Raw genomic sequence first — 17395 nt, 5'->3', positions numbered from 1 at the left:
GAGGCTTTAACCCACTGAGCCACCCAGGCGCCCCTCAAATTAAATTTTATAAGAAAGTCAATATATAGAGCTGACAAAAATCAAAGGTGCTCTAGATGGAAAGGGGTACAGCTACAGAGTCCTGTCTTTTAGGCCTCTACCAGGAATCCATGGACTGCCTGATCAGAAAACCAAAGCGTAATACTCCCACCCTCCTCAGCTTCCCTATTTCGGAGTTAAGGGTTTTATTTATCCTGAGTGTGGAGGTGCAATTAGGGGAACTCACAGGAAAATCTAATCTCTGCATAATTTTAAAAGAGAATATATGCCTCTTACATAAGAGAAAAATAGTGTAGGTTAATGCCAATATAAAAAAAAAGGTTATGTTATTGTACAGCTTTCACATATTAATTTTCAGGGCACAGATTTTGTTTAATCCATAGCATTGAAATAATTTTGCTGTGGGAAAAGTCATTAAAAAAAAAAAGTCACAGTTTTCTGCCTAACTGGAGTCCATGTCTACAAATACATCCAGATTCTACTTAGGGATGAAAATACTAAAAACTTTTTGTGCTTTATATAATGATATAGCATATCTGTAAAAATACTATGCATATCATATATGTGTAAATATGAGGGTGGAGAATATGGATATATTTAACTCTGAAAAAATAATGTAGAAAACACGATTTAAATTAAATTATGTAAAGCAAATTAATTGATGTGGTCATTCTGTAATACCTTTATAAACCAGGAATTTTAAATGTTCTAACTTGTTAAATTTATACTGGGATTTTATCTAGTACATCATTAGATATGTAATTTCTGTTTCATTGGCTGGCATGGTGGAAAAGTCCAGACTTTTGAGGCAGATTTTTCTGCTTTTCAATTTCTGTCTCCTTTGTGTGACTTTGGAAAAGTTCTATAACCTCTCTGAACCTCAGTTATTTCACTTACAAAGTGGGGCTTAGTACTCATGCCTGGGACATCTGGCACAGAGAGAGAACGTGAGCTGCGTTGGTTGTTACTAGCAATTTTGAACTCTGTTGTTCTTGTGGTTAGTTTTCAAGACTATGCGTTGTTAACTTAGCATCTCTTTGTCAGTGGTGCTACCTGGTTCTTAATACTTGTATCATGTACATCCTTGGCCTTTTTTCATTACTGGTTTAAAACATACATGTGCCAATATTGCAGAAGCTTGCTTTTGTTGAGGAAAATGAAGATGGAGAAAAATCTCTCCTTTCTTACTCTTCACTGAGAATCAGTCACTGAGCAGCATAATTCTAAAATCTTACGTGGCTTTTGGGTACTTTATGAACCTTTTTATGGTAACCCAGAAGCAAGACACTGATTGAATTAATACATTTCCATTCAGGGGGCTATTCTGTTAACCTCTCTTCTTCTTCTTAACCCATGCATCCTTTTGCAGGGGACTTTTTCCATCCAAAACTGAGGTTGTCATATATAGTGGGAATGCCAATGCCTAGATGTGCAGGTTATTAGTAAGCCTAAGAGTATTTTTGTCTTTAAAACAAAGAAAAAGGAAAAATTAAAACAGCAACACCAAAACCAGAAGCCTGCCCAAACTGAAAGATTAAAAACAAACAAACAAAAACAAAATCCAAAACCCAAACCCTAGTACTTTATAAAATATAAAATGTGGAATGTAAACTTTGCACCTTGATTTTAATCTTTTTTTTTTTTTTAAGAATTTATTTTTAATTTATTTGACAGAGATCACAAGTAGGCAGAGAAGCAGGCAGAGAGAGAGGAGGAAGCAGGCTCCCCGCCAAGCAGAGAGCCCGACATGGGGCTCGATCCCAGGACCCTGGGATCATGACCTGAGCGGAAGGCAGAGGCTTTAACCCACTGAGCCACCCAGGCACCCCTTGATTTTTTTAATCTTTATACTTAAACTTTTTTTTTTTTACATCCTTTGTGTAAAGGATACATAGTCATTTGTATGGATTTGATTAAGTAAACTACAAAGCTATCTGAAAAGCTGCCACCAAGGAAACATTTCATTAACATCTTTTTAGTCATTTCTTCATTTCTTCATTTGGGTGTGCATGCAAACATAGGGATAGGTATTAGCTGCATAAAAGGATTATGGATATATGACTTGCGTTTTAAATTTTACTCATCCCTGTCTTAGATAACTTTTTATGTCTATAAATCTAGATATCCATCATAATTTTTAACAGGTTTCTAGTAAATCACTGTACCAGAATTTATGTAATAGGTCCTTGGTTTGTGGACATTGGGGCTGTTGCCGTCTTTCTTTTAAGAGGCGTGTTGCTTCAGTATGAACACTCTTGTTTTCACTTTATTCTTATTTCCTAAAGATAAATTTTTAAAAATGATGTTGCTGGGGAAAGAGGTATAATTTTGTACAGTCTAAAATGAGTTGGTAAACCTTTTCTATGAAGGTCTGTAAGTATTTTAGGCCGTCAAGTGGTTTTGTAACAACTATCCGATTCTGTTTTTGTAGACACAGTCATAGACAATATAAAGGAATAGGCGTAGCTGTATTTCAATAAAGCTTTATTTACAAAAGTAGATCACAAGATAGCAGTTGCCCACAGGCTGTAGTTGCCTACTCTAGGCTTGAAACAAAGAAGACACTGATGGGGGATGGAAATTTATCTCCAGCTGGCTGTAAGCCACTTTCATAGTATCTTGGAAATGTGTTCTTCTCTCAGGGCAGTGTAATGGGCTGATTACTTTCTTTCTAGGTATATGCCAATCAATATATGTTTTAAAGAGCTTATTACGGGAGGTTTTCATACCTGCTTCTTCAAAGCCTAGTAAATTTTAAACGAAGAGGCAGAATTTATCATTCTGTACTTTAGATTTCAGCATATGCGGACAACTTGCGGGGCAGAGAAAGTTCTTTCACGCTTCTGTTGTAGGGAAAGTGTTGTACATTTTCTCATCTCTAGAAGATTGTTGTGATGGAGTCCAGTTTTAGAGGTATCCTGAAGTAAGTTGGAAGGAGAGTCCAGCAAGAGAAGTATGATTTCCATAGAAACGTACCACAAATCAACAGGGTGACATGGAATTAGTTACTGAACTTTTACAGGCTAAATTATACTCAGAAGAATGTTCTGTGCATAAATAGTAACCTCCTTGCATCTTGAATTTCTATAAAATAGGAATTATTGGCCCTTAACTGCCTTATGGATGTTTGTTGAGGATCTAGTGGAATGAAGGTACAGTTAATGTAGCATTGGGTTACTGGTGCCACTATGAACTTTGAGAGATTTATTTATTATTGATGTTGCATGTATTTGTGGATTGCTGTGTGTGTGTAAAGCGGTGTGGTGCAGGCTCTAGGGGAATACAAAGAGAAGTTAAGTTCCTGCCCTTAAGGAAAGAAAAACATGTATTTACTCTCCAAAGTTGTGTAGTGCTGAGATCCCTGAGGATGGTGGAACCTTGGGGAGGAGATCTCTTCTGCCTGGGGCTATCAGAAAACTTTATGAAGTGGCACTGGGAAATAGAAAGATTTTCAAAAGTGTAACGCAGGAGAAGGTAGTCTAAAAAGAGCCGCATGCAAACTATGTCAAATTAGGAAAGTCCAAATCAGTATGCAAGAAGGAGCCAATAGTCTAATTAGACTGTCTATTAAGCATTTGTCATGAACGAGGAGGAAGAGATAAAGCTGGAAAGGCAGGGTAGAGAACTAAGTTGCAGAGGGCTTGGAAGGAACTTTAATTGGTAATTTGTGGGGAGCTCTAAGCATCATCTAGGAGAATATGTTTGACAATTGGAGTGGTGATATATGGCACTGGTTGGTGAGTGTGAAATGATAAAGGTGGTGTTATCACTTAAGGGTTATGGCAAAGGTCTGAGGGTGCACTTGTTAGAAATGGTCTGGAAGGAGAAAATCTTTGGTGCTGGGGTGGTAGCTGAAGAGCTTGGAAGAGAAGAATGGATATGCTTTCAGTAAACCCATTTACTGGGTTTGGGAAGTAAAGAGGAGGCTTTTAATCCTGTTCTGAGACTTTGTTAATGAGATTATGGTGATAACATTGCAAAAGACAGCAAAGTGGGGGAGAGCCCTGTAGTAAAGATGGGATTGCAGTGAACCTGTTTGCTTTGCTTGTTTAGCTCTACTGGGAGCTTGAAAGTTGCAGGACTAAAATTCACAGGAGAGGTAAGGAATAGGGAGGGATTTTGGAACACTTCTTCGAAGGGTGGTCTGTGAAACCTGGGAAGAGCATCACCAAAGGAAACCTGTAGAGAGAAAATGGTATTTTACAGCATTACTTATCGTTAGGTGAGTTGATGATATAAGTAGCTCTATCTTCATGTGAGGCTTCTAAGACCAAAAACAAACAAAAAATCTTGTGTTTTATCATTTATAAAGCATTTTGTTGTCCACTAAGCTGCTGCTTTTAGCCTCTAAAGCCACTAGATTTTAGGAATAAAGTATGTTTGAAAAAATACTTTGTAAGATTCCCCGAGGAAAATATAAGAAACTCCTTTTACTTTCCCTTCTCACCGCTTCCTGAGACCCATAGTAACAAAGAACTGCCCTTGGTAGGAGGCATTTAGGTTCACTTTTCACCTGTCTAGTACAGAACACTGCAGTGTTTCATCTCCCTGAGACCTCACCCCAGTTAGGATTAGTGTACTTGGGATAGGGCAGGGGCTGTGGTTAGCGGGAGGGTGGGCATTCTGTAGCAATGAACTTTGTATGTTGTTGTACGGTTTCTCTTTTTAGCCTGGGATCTTTACCAGGCGTGGAGGGGTATTGTGTAATACACAGTATGACTTACATCTGAATTGGGAAAGTTTTCAGTGAATGAACAGCAAGCCTCAATCTGCCTTCCATTTCCTTTCTTATTACCTGTGTTCAAAATTTGCATGCAAAGAAAACCATGTTGATTCATTGATCTTCAGCATGCTACATTATAAACTCTGGCAACACCGGAAAGTCTCCCTGGGTTCTCCTGTTTACAGCAGTTGGAATTCCTCTGGTCTCTTGCTATAGTTTGTGGCTTCCTTCAGCCTCACTCTTCATAGTAAGTCTAAGTCCTGTCAAATGGGGTAAGGGGCTAGTCCAGAGGAATCTGTATCTCTAGACAACTACTGTGCATTAAATCTAGTTTAAGTGCTCTTTGGATTTGTCTCTTAAACCATGTATGGCTGCTAAAACTTTTTTTTTTTTTTTAAAGATTTTATTTATTTATTTGACAGACAGATCACAAGTAGACAGGCAGGCAGAGAGAGAGAGGGAAGCAGGCTCCCTGCTGAGCAGAGAGCCCGATGCGGGGCTCGATTCCAGGACCCCGAGATCATGACCTGAGCCAAAGGCAGAGGCTTAACCCACTGAGCCACCCAGGCGCCCCTTTTTTTAAACATATAGGTTTAAGGTAGGTGATTTACTGGGTAACTTGAGACACTGAGTTTTTGGGGAGTAATATTTATTTTCTCACTCTCTGGCAGGTAACACATCCTTCTATCTTTCGTCATCCCCATACTCCCTTTTCTTCTTTCTCACATACATTTTTCACTTTAGTATTGTTAAAGTTAGGAAGAAAAGAAACCCTTTGGATTTGTCCATTTTGTGCCTCTGATGAAGTAAGAGCAAGTAAAATGCACCTATTTTCTTCAAAAGTGAACTTTTTTCTTTAAAAAAAAAATGCCTGGGGCACCTAGGTGGCTCAGTGGGTTAAGCCTCTGCTTTCAGCTCAGGTCATGATCTCAGGGTCCTGGGATTGAGTCCCACATCAGGCTCTCTGCTCAGCAGGGAGCTTGCTTACCCCCCTCTCTCTGCCTGACTCTCTGCCTACTTGTGATCTCTCTCTGTCAAATAAATAAATAAAATCTTAAAAAAAAAAATGCCACCCCCTCAAAAAAAAAAAGAAAGAATTCAGTGGCTTGGTGATCATTATTTGAAATAGCCTCTTTCTCCTCATTAGAGATCCTCATTCTTTTTTTTTTTTTTTTTTTAAGATTTTATTTATTTATTTGTCAGAGAGAGAGAGAGAGAGAGAGAGAGCGAGCGAGCACAGGCAGACAGAATGGCAGGCAGAGGCAGAGGGAGAAGCAGGCTCCCTGAAGAGCAAGGAGCCCGATGTGGGACTTGATCCCAGGACGCTGGGATCATGACCTGAGCTGAAGGCAGCTGCTTAACCAACTGAGCCACCCAGGCATCCCAGAGATCCTCATTCTTGATCCCTGCGGAGAAACAGGGAAGAAAACTGAGTTGAACAAACCCAGTTACTGAGTTCGAGGGTACCCGGATCATTTTAAAATGCTTTTAGTTTAAACGCTGAAGTTACTATCTATCCCCAAATCATTTTCTCCTGATGTTTGCAGCATCTGTGGAGTTGGACAGACCACTGCTCAAGTGGCTTGCTTATTTTGGCTTTTCCTCTTAAGAGTCTCCTTTTCTGACTTTCCATCTCTTCCTCAGAGTAAGATTTTTGGGACATCCTGGTATTTATGCTGTGTGTGCTGCTTTCCTCTTCCTTCACCACCCACCCCTACCCCCACCCGCCGCCGCTTTTTTTAAGAGACATATATATTTTCTACAACTAACTTACCATCTAGAGAGCTTTTGCCTTTTCAGTTCTTTTTTGATTTTCTCATTTATTTATGCTAGTGATTCTCATACCTTAATGCTCTCAGCATACCTGGCAGGCTTCCGTAAGCAAATGGCTGGGCTCTACCCCTGGGTTTTGTCACAGTGGGTCTCGGGCCTTCAGTTCCATGGGCATTACAGACAAGTTCCCAGGTGGTGCTAATAATGTACGTTGGCTGAGGAGTACACTTTGAACCACTGACCCAGACTGTTGGTTTTATCTATCAGTTTATTGTTTTGTTCAGTTTTGTGGGTGTTTTTTATTGGTTTGTTTGTTTCTTTTTTGCCCCCAAAGGGTAGAGGTTCTTCAGATTTTATTCAGCTTTGTTCCCTGGAAGGTCCTTATTTCTAATTCATAGGTTAAACCACTAGCATGAAAGAAAACTCAAAAAAGTGCTTTATGTTTTAATTGTGAAGGGCTTCATTGGGGCAGGAGTGGCAGAGTATGAAATGTGCCATTTTCCATTCCTTCCCCCAGTGAAGATGGTAATGGTCAGTCTCTCAGAACTTACACAGGTCTTTCTAGTCTTCCTCAACACAGCATTCTAGGAAGTCTTCTGAAAGTTGATTGACCTGGCCCCTAATTGAGACTAATTGAATAGATATTATTTTTTAGTTTTGCTAATTGCTTACATTATTCCTTTGTTACTTGAGGTTTACTTTTCCTCCTCCCAAATCCGTTCCTTCTCTGTCTCAAACTTCTCAGGCTCTATGGGATTGTGTGCTGGGAGTGGGGTCGGGTGATATCTGGGGAAGTATCATTTACCTATACTGTGTCCCTACTGCATGCTCAGTTAGGTGCTTTATCTGTGTCATCTCCTTCAGCCTAGCCAAACTTACATAGTAAAAACATAATTATTTCCATTTTATAGATGTAGGAAACGAGACTTTATATTGGTACTTTACTGATCATCTTTACAAGGTCCTGCCTTTGAAGTTAAAACAGAGGTCTAACGCCAAAGCCAGTGGAGTTTTTCGTATTACTTGTCTTTAGGATAGTTGGAGTTGAGCTTTGAGGACTGAAAGAAAATTAATGTGAGTGTATATAAGCATATTTGAAATTTTAGGGGTACCTCGGTAGCTCATTTGGTTAGGTGACGGACTTCAGCTCAGGTCATGAACTCAGGGTCATGGATGGACTCTGGATGGAGCCCTGCTCCCCACTCAATGGGAGTCTCCTTGTTCCTCTGCTTCTCCCTGAATAAATAAATAAATAAATGAATAAATAAAATCTTAAAAAAAAAAAAGAAATTTCATTTAATGTACTTGTCAGACTTGGCAATGTATGTGCCTGTCAGCAGCAATTTGAGGTGTTCAATTTAAAAAATACGCAATTACAAAAATGATTGTAAACGAGTTGAAAATAATCAGATTCTGTCCTTTTCTTTCTCAAGTATAAAGATGGCAAGTTACAAATAACTTCATTCACATTCAAACCCACGTAAAATAAAAATTGGACAAACAAACTCATGGTAGAAGGCTTTTCTCCTAGAACACTAGCATGGTAGTTGAGGGAACTTTGTCTTAATTTCAGTTCTGTTCAGTTTATCAAATGTGGGGGAGGGCTGTATTGATGGTCCTCAGTTTTCCGGTTTAAAAAGAGTATGATAGAAATTTTCTCCTCTCTTCTTACTTGTCCGATACCGGAATTAATAAACACTATATGTGTAAAGCCCTTTGAGCGCTCTGGAAGAAAGATTCTGTGTAATTTCAGCATTATTCATGGGCCATCAGGCTCCGCAGGGGGTCACTGGGAAAGAGAGGTTTTGTTTTTTGTTTTTTGTTTTTTTACCTTCTATTCCACATTTCACAGTATAAAAACAAGCTATTGTTGTTTGTGGTTGTGAAAATCTTCTGTAATTGTACCTGCAGAGGTTGCTCCTAGGCAGAGCCTAGGGCCCCCAGCTCACCCAGGAGAACCAGCTCCAGAGGCAGAAAGAGAATGAACCCCTAATTAAATACTACCTGGCTTCTGTGAGGACATGTGCCCATCCTGTAGTAATCCTGTGTGTCTGTCAACCTGTTGAGTAGCAGAATCCCTCCTTAACCCTTTTCTGCTCCCTCCTCTTTCATCTTGATCCTGTAGCTCATTATTCTGGGCTGACTCTAGAAGGGACTGTCCTCTGTCCTACTCCATTCTCCTATAATAGATCCCTCATCATTACCCTGTTCCTGTTGTTACACCCTGCCTCAACTAAGGCCTCTGTAAGAATAAAGCATATTTCTGGCCATTCTGTATTGGAGACGGGATCAATACAGTTTAGACTCACCAATTCCTTTTTGATGGTTAAGCAGTATTTTGATTCTAGAGCTGTAGCTTCTGTATACTTGTCCCTTCTGAGTCTTAGCCTGGGGTTCCATGGCTGAGTATGATTAGGCCCGGAATGTTGTCTTTAGTGAAATGGCAGCCTGAAAAATTAAGATAGACATTATCTGTACATCCAGCAACTTAGTTCATCTTCCTGTTTTTCAGGTTTTGTATTCATTTATTTTGTAGCAGTGTTCAGTGTACATCTTTATCTTTATAGTGTTGGGTAATTAATTTATTTCTTTCTCTGCTCTTTTCACAAGAGCTCATGACTAGTTTCTTGCCAAATCTATTTCACTTAATGGTCTTCCTGAATTCTTTGTGTTATCTGAGTAATTTTTCCTCTTGCTGCTTGGCATTGTCTAACCACTGAAATGAGACTGAAGTTCTAATCAGTGCTTGCTCTGGCTTGGAGGGTGACAGAGCTTCTACCTAGCCGCATCCCTCTGTCCTCTGATGGGACTGTTTTTGGGTTCTCCCTCTCCCATTCTCTGCTTCTTAAAACAAATTTTGTCTCTTCACTCTTTTAGGAGTTTTTCATGGGTTCAGATAGTTTCCCTCATCCCTGCAACTGCTAGACTGAAGTCACCAAAACACATGCCCTTCAGAACCGATCCAGGCTTATGACCAGCTGAACTGGAGAGTCTTGACCTGACATGGAAGTTAGTTTGTTTATTTAGGCTCTGACTTTTATAGTGCCTATGAGGCAAATGGCTACCTGAAGGTTGAATGTTTAAAAATAAAATAAAGTTTCAAATGGGCCCTGACTCTGCAAGAAGCTTCCCAGACTCTGTAATCCCTTTTCTTGGTAACATGTTTCTATTCTCAAGTTGTCATTTCTGTGACTCTTTGTTTCTTCCATTGTCCCCTTCCTTACACACACCTTGTACCTCATTCAGTTTCAGTTATTCTGAGTAGTAGCTCCTGTTGTGGGGCTTTTTCAGACTTCTTTTCAGAAGTCTGGCCCTTAACAGTTTTGTTTTTTTTTTTTTTTTTAAGATTTTTTATTTATTAGACAGACAGAGATCACAAGTAAGCAGAGAGGCAGGCAGAGAGAGAAGAAGGGAAGCAGGCTTGCCACTGAGCAGAGAGCCCAATGTGGGGCTCGATCCCAGGACCCTGGGATCATGACCTGAGCCGAAGGCAGAGGCTTTAACCCACTGAGCCACCCAGGCGCCCCCCCCTTAACAGTTTTTAATGTGTGATCTTAGTAAACAAAGAACTTGTGTGTGTGTGTGTGTGTGTGTGTGTGTGTGTAGGAAGCCTGCCATATTTCCTCCCTGCCCCACAGAAAATGTGTTTTCTGGAAGCCCTTTTGACACTGAAGTGAATGCCCACTGGCCTTCCCTTGCTGAATTCCCCTGAGACGGGAGAAGGGGGGAGCGAGAGGGAGGCCTTTATGCTTGTTGTCATATCTTTTGTTTCTGCTGATTATACACAAAGTAAGTTGTAAATAGCTCTCTCACACACCATGATTCCTTTGAGGTATGTCCTGGAGAGTAGATATGCACTCAGCTTCTGCGTACCCTGGGGATTCTAGAGGGTTCCTTTCAAGGCCTCCTGCTTCCTGTTACAGCAATAGCAGAATGAAATTTAGATGAGTACTAGACAATTACTATCCCATAATTAAACCTGTGGCATACTTTCAGAAATATTAGCCAGTCGGTTTAGTATTTTTTATTGTTTTTAACTTAAATGTTTTTATTTCAAAGCAAAATATAGTAAGATGCAAAAAGAACAAAAAATAAAAGTCCCCTAGTCTTATAGCTATTCAGAGATTTAAAAAAAAATCACTGAAACATTTTGTGAAAATCATTGTAGAGAACTTTATTTTAAAGTATGGCGTCAAAAAAGGCACTAAAAACTGGCATGAAGGAAAGCAGATGAAATTGGAGTTCCCCAAATCAATTTAAATTTTATATTCTAGAGAAAATGGTGGTGAGGTACATACCATATTTTATTATCTGAAATTACACTGGAGTGATAATAAGGGGCTGGACGATTTATGTCTGCTGTATCTGTCAGTCATGTTTTTGATTGTTTCTAGCTAGCTGTCTCACTACTGAGCCTTCTAAATCAAAAGGCCTAATGGTCTAGGTGTGCAGAATTATAACTAATGAGGTTATCAACTTTTATATCCTTTGTTTTTTCCTTGGTACATTTTGATGAATTAGGAAACAGAGCTTGCTTTGCCCTTAATTTTTTTTCTTTATCTAATACTGCCACGAAGTGTGGTGGACAGAATGGGAGAGGACATCGTTAGACAGTGAACCCAGTGGTACAATTGGGTGGTTTTGTTTTTAGACTCCATTTCCGCATCTTTAAAATGCCGAGACCCATTTACCTGGATCCTGATGGATTTTTTTCTGCTAAGAAACCCTAGGATTCTAAGTTTGAGAGTGCTAACTCACATCTCTAGTGTAGTTCTTTTTATGATTTGGATAGCTGTAACATTTTAGTAGCCTGGCACTGTTTCCTTTCAACTTATTCACAGACCTTTTTGTTTTCTCTCAGAAACTGTGTATTTCTAAGTGTCTGAGGTTGTAATCGAATGTAATTGTCGTTGTTTAACTTTCCCCTTTCCTCTCAAGAGTGTTTATAACATGCATTTTGTGGAGTGGGGAGTGGTGTAAAGGAACTAGAAACCTAGTATTGGTGACCCGATCTAATAATGTTAAGGTAAGCGGGAATTTGTTTTGTGTACATAAAATAGAGTATTACTTACACTTGATTTGCAATGTATATATATTGGCTCACAGAATGTGCTTTAATCAGTTAAGTAGCTACATTTATTGAGGTTTTATAAGAAGCTGTGGGGGGGGTTGTTTTGATATGGAATATTCAAAGATTAATTTTTTCCCCAGTTCTTCTATTGCACCGTAGGGAGAATTACTGTTGCAGAACTCATTAGTGCCCCTCCATATGTCAGCTGAGGGGTGGCGTCAGGCATCAGCATGGGTCTGTGTGTGCCACAACACACATGCACTGCGTCCCTGCTCATCTTTGTGCCCCATTTCTCTCACATGCCTCAAGTTTGAGGATAATTTCATAATGCCTATGTTGCCCTGGGCCACAGAGCAAGTGGTAGTTCTTGATAACACACTTTCTCCACCTCCTCTGTCTTTTTTTTTTTTTTAAATTTTTTTTTTTATTTATTTGACAGACAGATCACAAGTAGGCAGAGAGGCAGGCAGAGAGAGAGAGGAGGAGGCAGGCTTCCTGCTGAGCAGAGAGCCCTATTCGGGGCTCGATCACAGGACCCTGGGATCATGACCTGAGCCGAAAGCAGAGGCTTTAACCCACTGAGCCACCCAGGTGCCCCCCTCCTCTGTCTTTTTTGTAATTTCTTTCATATGAAATAGCAACACATGCCTTTAGAGTGGAAGCTGCTAAGTACAACTTTTGCATGTTTTTCATCAACTTCTTTGAAATATCTTCTCAGTCTTCTCATTTCTGAAGTTTGGGCATTGCAACTTTCTAGCACGGAACCCTGAGCTAGTTATTTACCTACTGGAAGCCTCAGTTTTTTTTTTTTTTGTTTTGTTTTGTTTTGTTTGTTTGTTTGTTTTTCCCATTTGTCAAAGGGAGATTCTCATATCCTGTAAGATGGTTGCAAGGGAAAAAACTGGGTCAGTCCATGTGTAAGGTGCCCACATGGTGACTGGCACATCACAAGTACTCAGTAAACATGACCTCTCTCACTTCCCCTCTTGGGCCCCACTGTGAGATTTGTGGATGAAGAGCAGTTAAGTTCAAGACAGATGATAATCTGTCCATGTTACCTTATAGGTGTGGGTAAGAAGAAAGAATGTGAGACTTAAAAAGAATAGGAGAGTTGGTCCCCTAAATGTCCAAAAAATTGAGTGCTTTTTAAAAATATTGGTAATATTCACTGGTAAACTTGCAAAGTGGACTTTATTGAAAATTGTTTAAATTTAGAGAGGTGAACTGATTTGTGGGTTGAAAGAAAGAGGAAAATGACTTCTAAGGCAGCATACTTGGCTGAAAACTGATCTCTGAACAAAGAAAATTGCCTGGCACAGATGATGGTAAGTGGGGTTAAAGCCCAGAACAAAACAGCAAAGGTGGGCCTTGATAGGGAAAGAAGACAGGTGGGACGAAGCTGATTGATGGAATGAGATTATGAAAAAAGATAGTTGTATGATTAACGAAGATAGAAGATAGCGTGTGTTTGCAAATATTGAGTAGTGATTCAGAGAACTTTTTTAAAAGGCAGAAAACAGGTTTAGATGGAATCTAAGTCCTTTTGTCTTTATCTCAAAAAAATCTAAAATGAAGTACGCAGGTAACAGGAGGTAGTATTTTGGGATGAGATAGACTAAGTTAACATAGATTTGAAAGGGAATCTTAGTGGCTTTCAGTATAGAATTTTAGATATAGAGAAACATTCTAAGTTATAGCTGTTTTGTTAGCATTTTTATTATTGGAACAGACATAAAATAAGCCTGTTAAAATTTAGAGATCGTAAATAATAAGTATTGATAAAGTCTGTGCTAACTTATATCATGAATAGGAAAAATAAATTTGAACAGGTATTTTACAGTGGAAAGGAACTTTAGACATTAGAAAAAAATTAGAAGACAATGTTCTTCATCCTCTCATAAGAAAATTAGAAAAGGGAGAAAATGTCACCAATGTCAAGCAGAGATTCTATGTTCCTTTTCGTCTGTACTTTAACCTTCTCTCCTCCTTCCATCCTGAGATATTTAGTAAATACCTGCTTTGTGCTACATGCTATGGATACAAGGGGGAATAAAAATTTTGTGGATCTTTTCTTCTTAGAATTTGCCTTCTGGTAGTTAATAGACTTGTTTACATGCTATTTGTAACATATTTGACGTAGTAAGTGTCAAAAACCAATGAAGCCATGCTGGCCTGTTTCATACCTGCAGTTGGAATGTCCCTGCTTCTGTCTAGGACAGATGTGTTTGTGTGCAGTTCTTAGCAGCCTCCACACCCAGCATCTAACTTGGCCATATTCCCCCAGGTTCCAGTGGCATGTGCTGGCAGAGTGCTGGGTGCAGACTTCTGCCCAAACCTGGAGGAGCCAGACCAGAGGCTGGAAGTCCAGGTTGGAGTCTTACTGCTTTACTAGTTGGGGGTGGTGTGGCAGAAACAGTGGTTCCTAAATGTCTGACATGGATACATCAGTGTCATCAGGAGATGGACAGTTGTAGAGATAGGTTTAAAGGAAGAACCAGGGTGGCATGTGTGCCACAAAAAGTCCTTTTTAGGCTAAATTGTCTGTAACTGGAGATAGCTCGTTTATTCATCCAAGAAATGGTATATACTGCGGTAGGTAAGAGCATGTTTTCTGAAGGCTGGCTGCCTCGCTTTACAAAAGTTACTGTGAGACACTTGGCAGAGTCACTCAGCCACACTGGGCTTTAGCTTTCCCATCTGTAAAATGGGGACTTGCCACCGAAGGTGATTATGAGGAGTGAATGTTCTAACATCTACCTAGCTGGTAGCATAGGGCCTGGACATAAGAGGCCCTCAGTAAAGACTAGCTCTTATCTTTTAAAAGCATCGTTATCATGTGCTTGGTTCTGTGCTAGGCACTAGAGACACATGGTGAGCAAGTCATGCTTCCCGCGTGATGGTCTCTCAGCTCAGGAGAACAGAAGCCATTGGGCACCGTACTAGAAAAGTATGATTTAATGGTAACTATCTTCCCTTTTCATGTATGGAGAGATATGTCCTGGGATACAATTTTAAGTTCTTTAGTCAAGTGAAAGTATTTATTTGGAATTTAGCTCATGTTACGTGGTCTTGGGACGTTAGAAGTAGTTCGGTATTTCATAGATAAAGAATATAAGTATGACACGTAGCTCAAAGACCTACCTTTACTCTGTGTGCCATATAGTATTTAAGGAATGTGTGTGCTACTAATGCAAAAATACTGGCTGAAGTTGTAACATGGATGGCATCCCCTAGCATGAACAAACACATACTATATTTTTTCAGGACCTGCATTTGGCATCATTTTCTAAATTTTCAGACTTATTGGATAAGCATGGTGAGCTTGGTTTTAAAGCACTTTTGCTGATTTAGAAACCTTGCATGAGAAAGGAAAATAGTTTTAAAAATTGACTTCTTCACAGTTGGAGTGAAGGTGGAAGTGGTGGTAGGAGGAGGTTTCAGTTTTTATGGTACTGAAGAGTGTACTGTCTCCTGCACACCTGCTCTTGGCCTAGGGAAGACCACCTGAGCTCCGCTATACCACAAGCTGGTCCTGTCTGGGTGGTGCATGGCTACAGTACAACAGAAAAGCAGGTGTGACACATATGAGACATGATCATGTATTTCCCAGTTTTCAAAAGCGAACAGCTTGTGCGTGACACATAAATGCAGAGTGATGGAAGACTTTTCATGGAGACTGGTCTGATCCTTGACCTCTTTGGGTAGGACAAGTGATGTGCTTCAAACACATCACCTGGAATGGTCTGTCATGGGTGGTTGTTGGATAACATGTTTGTGAACCTTGAGTTATGAAGCGAAGAGCAATGGGTTTTGCAGATGTGACTGTGAAATAAAGCTGAAAGGGACCAATGGAGCATATTATTTTAACATACCAAGAGAGAAGATGTATATTTACTAGTTTACGTGAAACCCTGGTTGTAGGTAGTTAAAACATTTGTAGAGTTGACAATTCATCACGGTCCTTGTGAAGAAGACCAAGCCCCTGGGCAAAGAAATGACTCTCATTTTATTGGACTCCTCCTCTTGCAACACCATTTTGGCAGACCTAGTGGAAAGGTTGAATGTGTTCAAAGAGTCAAGTGTGGTGAATTGGTGCATTAACTGGGACTCATTTGAACATTTCCTTCTTGTTTTCCTCTTCCTTTCTAAATATGACTTCCATACATTTTAATGATATCTGGTACATATATATCCACATTATGTCAGACATAAAAAAAACCTGACACTTAATATGTTCTTCACCAGCTAACAACTTCAGGAGTAGTTTTTTGCTTCTAGAGTCCTTTCATTCTTGCTATGGGGCATGTATTCTAGTCCCCCCCCCCCCCACGAAATGAGGCATTTCTTAGTTTTTAGTCTTAATTCTGCATTTCAGGGAATTCACCATAGGACTTGCCAGAGACATCTATTTTCCCTGCTTGGATCTCAGGCTGTCCCTCAGGACCAGGCATTATAACCACTAGAGGATTTGCTGTTTTGGCCTCTTGATTCTGAGAATAACCTCTTGTACACCTTGATTTAGGAGCGATAGTTTGTTTATATCCTTTCCTATGAAGGATTTTCATTTAGACACACAGTGCCCATATCTGATTTAACTTTTCTATTTTAGCTGACATAATTTCTCTTGACTGGTGGAGTCCCTTTCTATTCTTACCTCTTTCCTTTTCACTCTTTTTTTCTATCCCTAAAATTTCAGATGGCTTAGCAACTTTATTGCTTAATAATTCCAAGATCCTTGACACTCTTTCATGAACATCTTTGGTTTTGAATGACTGTTATCCTGAAGTCTGTGTCTTACTTAACTTTTGCAAGTGTGTCTTCAGGCTTATTGTGTTAATATGTTTGATTTAGAAAAGTAGCTGGAAATCAAGACTTTGATTCACTGTCTAATTTTGATTTTCTTTATTTTTTTTAAAGATTTTATTTATTTGACAGAGAGAGAGAGAGATCATAAGTAGGCAGAGAGGCTGGCAGAGAGAGAAGGGGAAGCAGACTCCCTGCTGAGCAGAGAGCCTGATGCGGGGCTCGATCCCAGGACCCTGAGATCATGACCTGAGCCGAAGTCAGAGGCTTAACCCACTGAGCCACCCAGGTGCCCCTCCTCTTTGGTTTTTGAAGTGGGTATGAAACTGTACTTTCTTATAGCTTGGGAAGTTAACTGATGTATATTAGCAAAAAATTGTGCTCTTAAATAATTATTTTCTAGGAAATGGTTATTCTAGTTTAGACTTCCCCTAATTCCTATTAAATATTATATTTTCAATTAGAGAAAAGATACTTTTTAAGTCTAACTGTGCCTTATCCTGTATTAAGTTGTTACAGCTAGCCTAACACAGTTCTTTTCTTGGTTGGGAATTCAAGATGTGGGGTTGACTTGATATTTTTCACCACTAAAGTGCTTAGAAAATTAGAGTAAATAATGAACCAATATTTCAGTATCAGATTAGACACAATTTACTGTGATGTTTCATAAACCACAGACTCCTTTCTTCTGTGAATGCGTGAAGGATCACTTTTTTTTTTTCCCAGACATACCGGGGTGCAAGTGTAAATTTCCATAAAATTTAAATGAGGTGCTTCCTGTAATTAATGAACAATTGTGGCTGCTCTCTAGTCTGCATTGTAATTAACCGTGATCAGGCTTGTTTAGTGATGACACTGTTCCTGTAATAATTTGACAAGCTACTGTGAATTTGCCAGGTTATTAAACAACCTGCAGCATTCACTTATGGAATCACAGGGATGAGCTTGGCGGCTGCTGCTAGTTAAATGCAGCATAAGGGTGAACT

General features: G+C 39.6%; 1 protein-coding gene across 35 annotated transcripts in view; it reads left to right on the top strand.

The window, feature by feature from the left end:
• The window catches only part of BNC2 (basonuclin 2), a 428074-nt gene that overhangs the window by 161028 nt on the left and 249651 nt on the right, over positions 1 to 17395 (top strand). For 23 of the 35 annotated variants that reach the window (XM_047699777.1, XM_047699776.1, XM_047699771.1 and 20 more), the window contains one exon: positions 13891 to 13974. The exons of 11 other annotated variants lie outside the window; for them this stretch is intronic. In XM_047699777.1, coding sequence (XP_047555733.1) covers positions 13891 to 13974 — 84 coding nt within the window. Of the gene's footprint in view, positions 1 to 12910; positions 12932 to 13890; positions 13975 to 17395 lie in introns of those variants that run through there. One more of the 35 variants, XM_047699785.1, reaches the window with a different exon arrangement.

The sequence above is a fragment of the Lutra lutra genome, chromosome 13, assembly GCF_902655055.1.
Source record: "Lutra lutra chromosome 13, mLutLut1.2, whole genome shotgun sequence".
NCBI lineage: Eukaryota > Metazoa > Chordata > Mammalia > Carnivora > Mustelidae > Lutra > Lutra lutra.
This window is presented reverse-complemented; position numbering and strand designations above follow the sequence as displayed.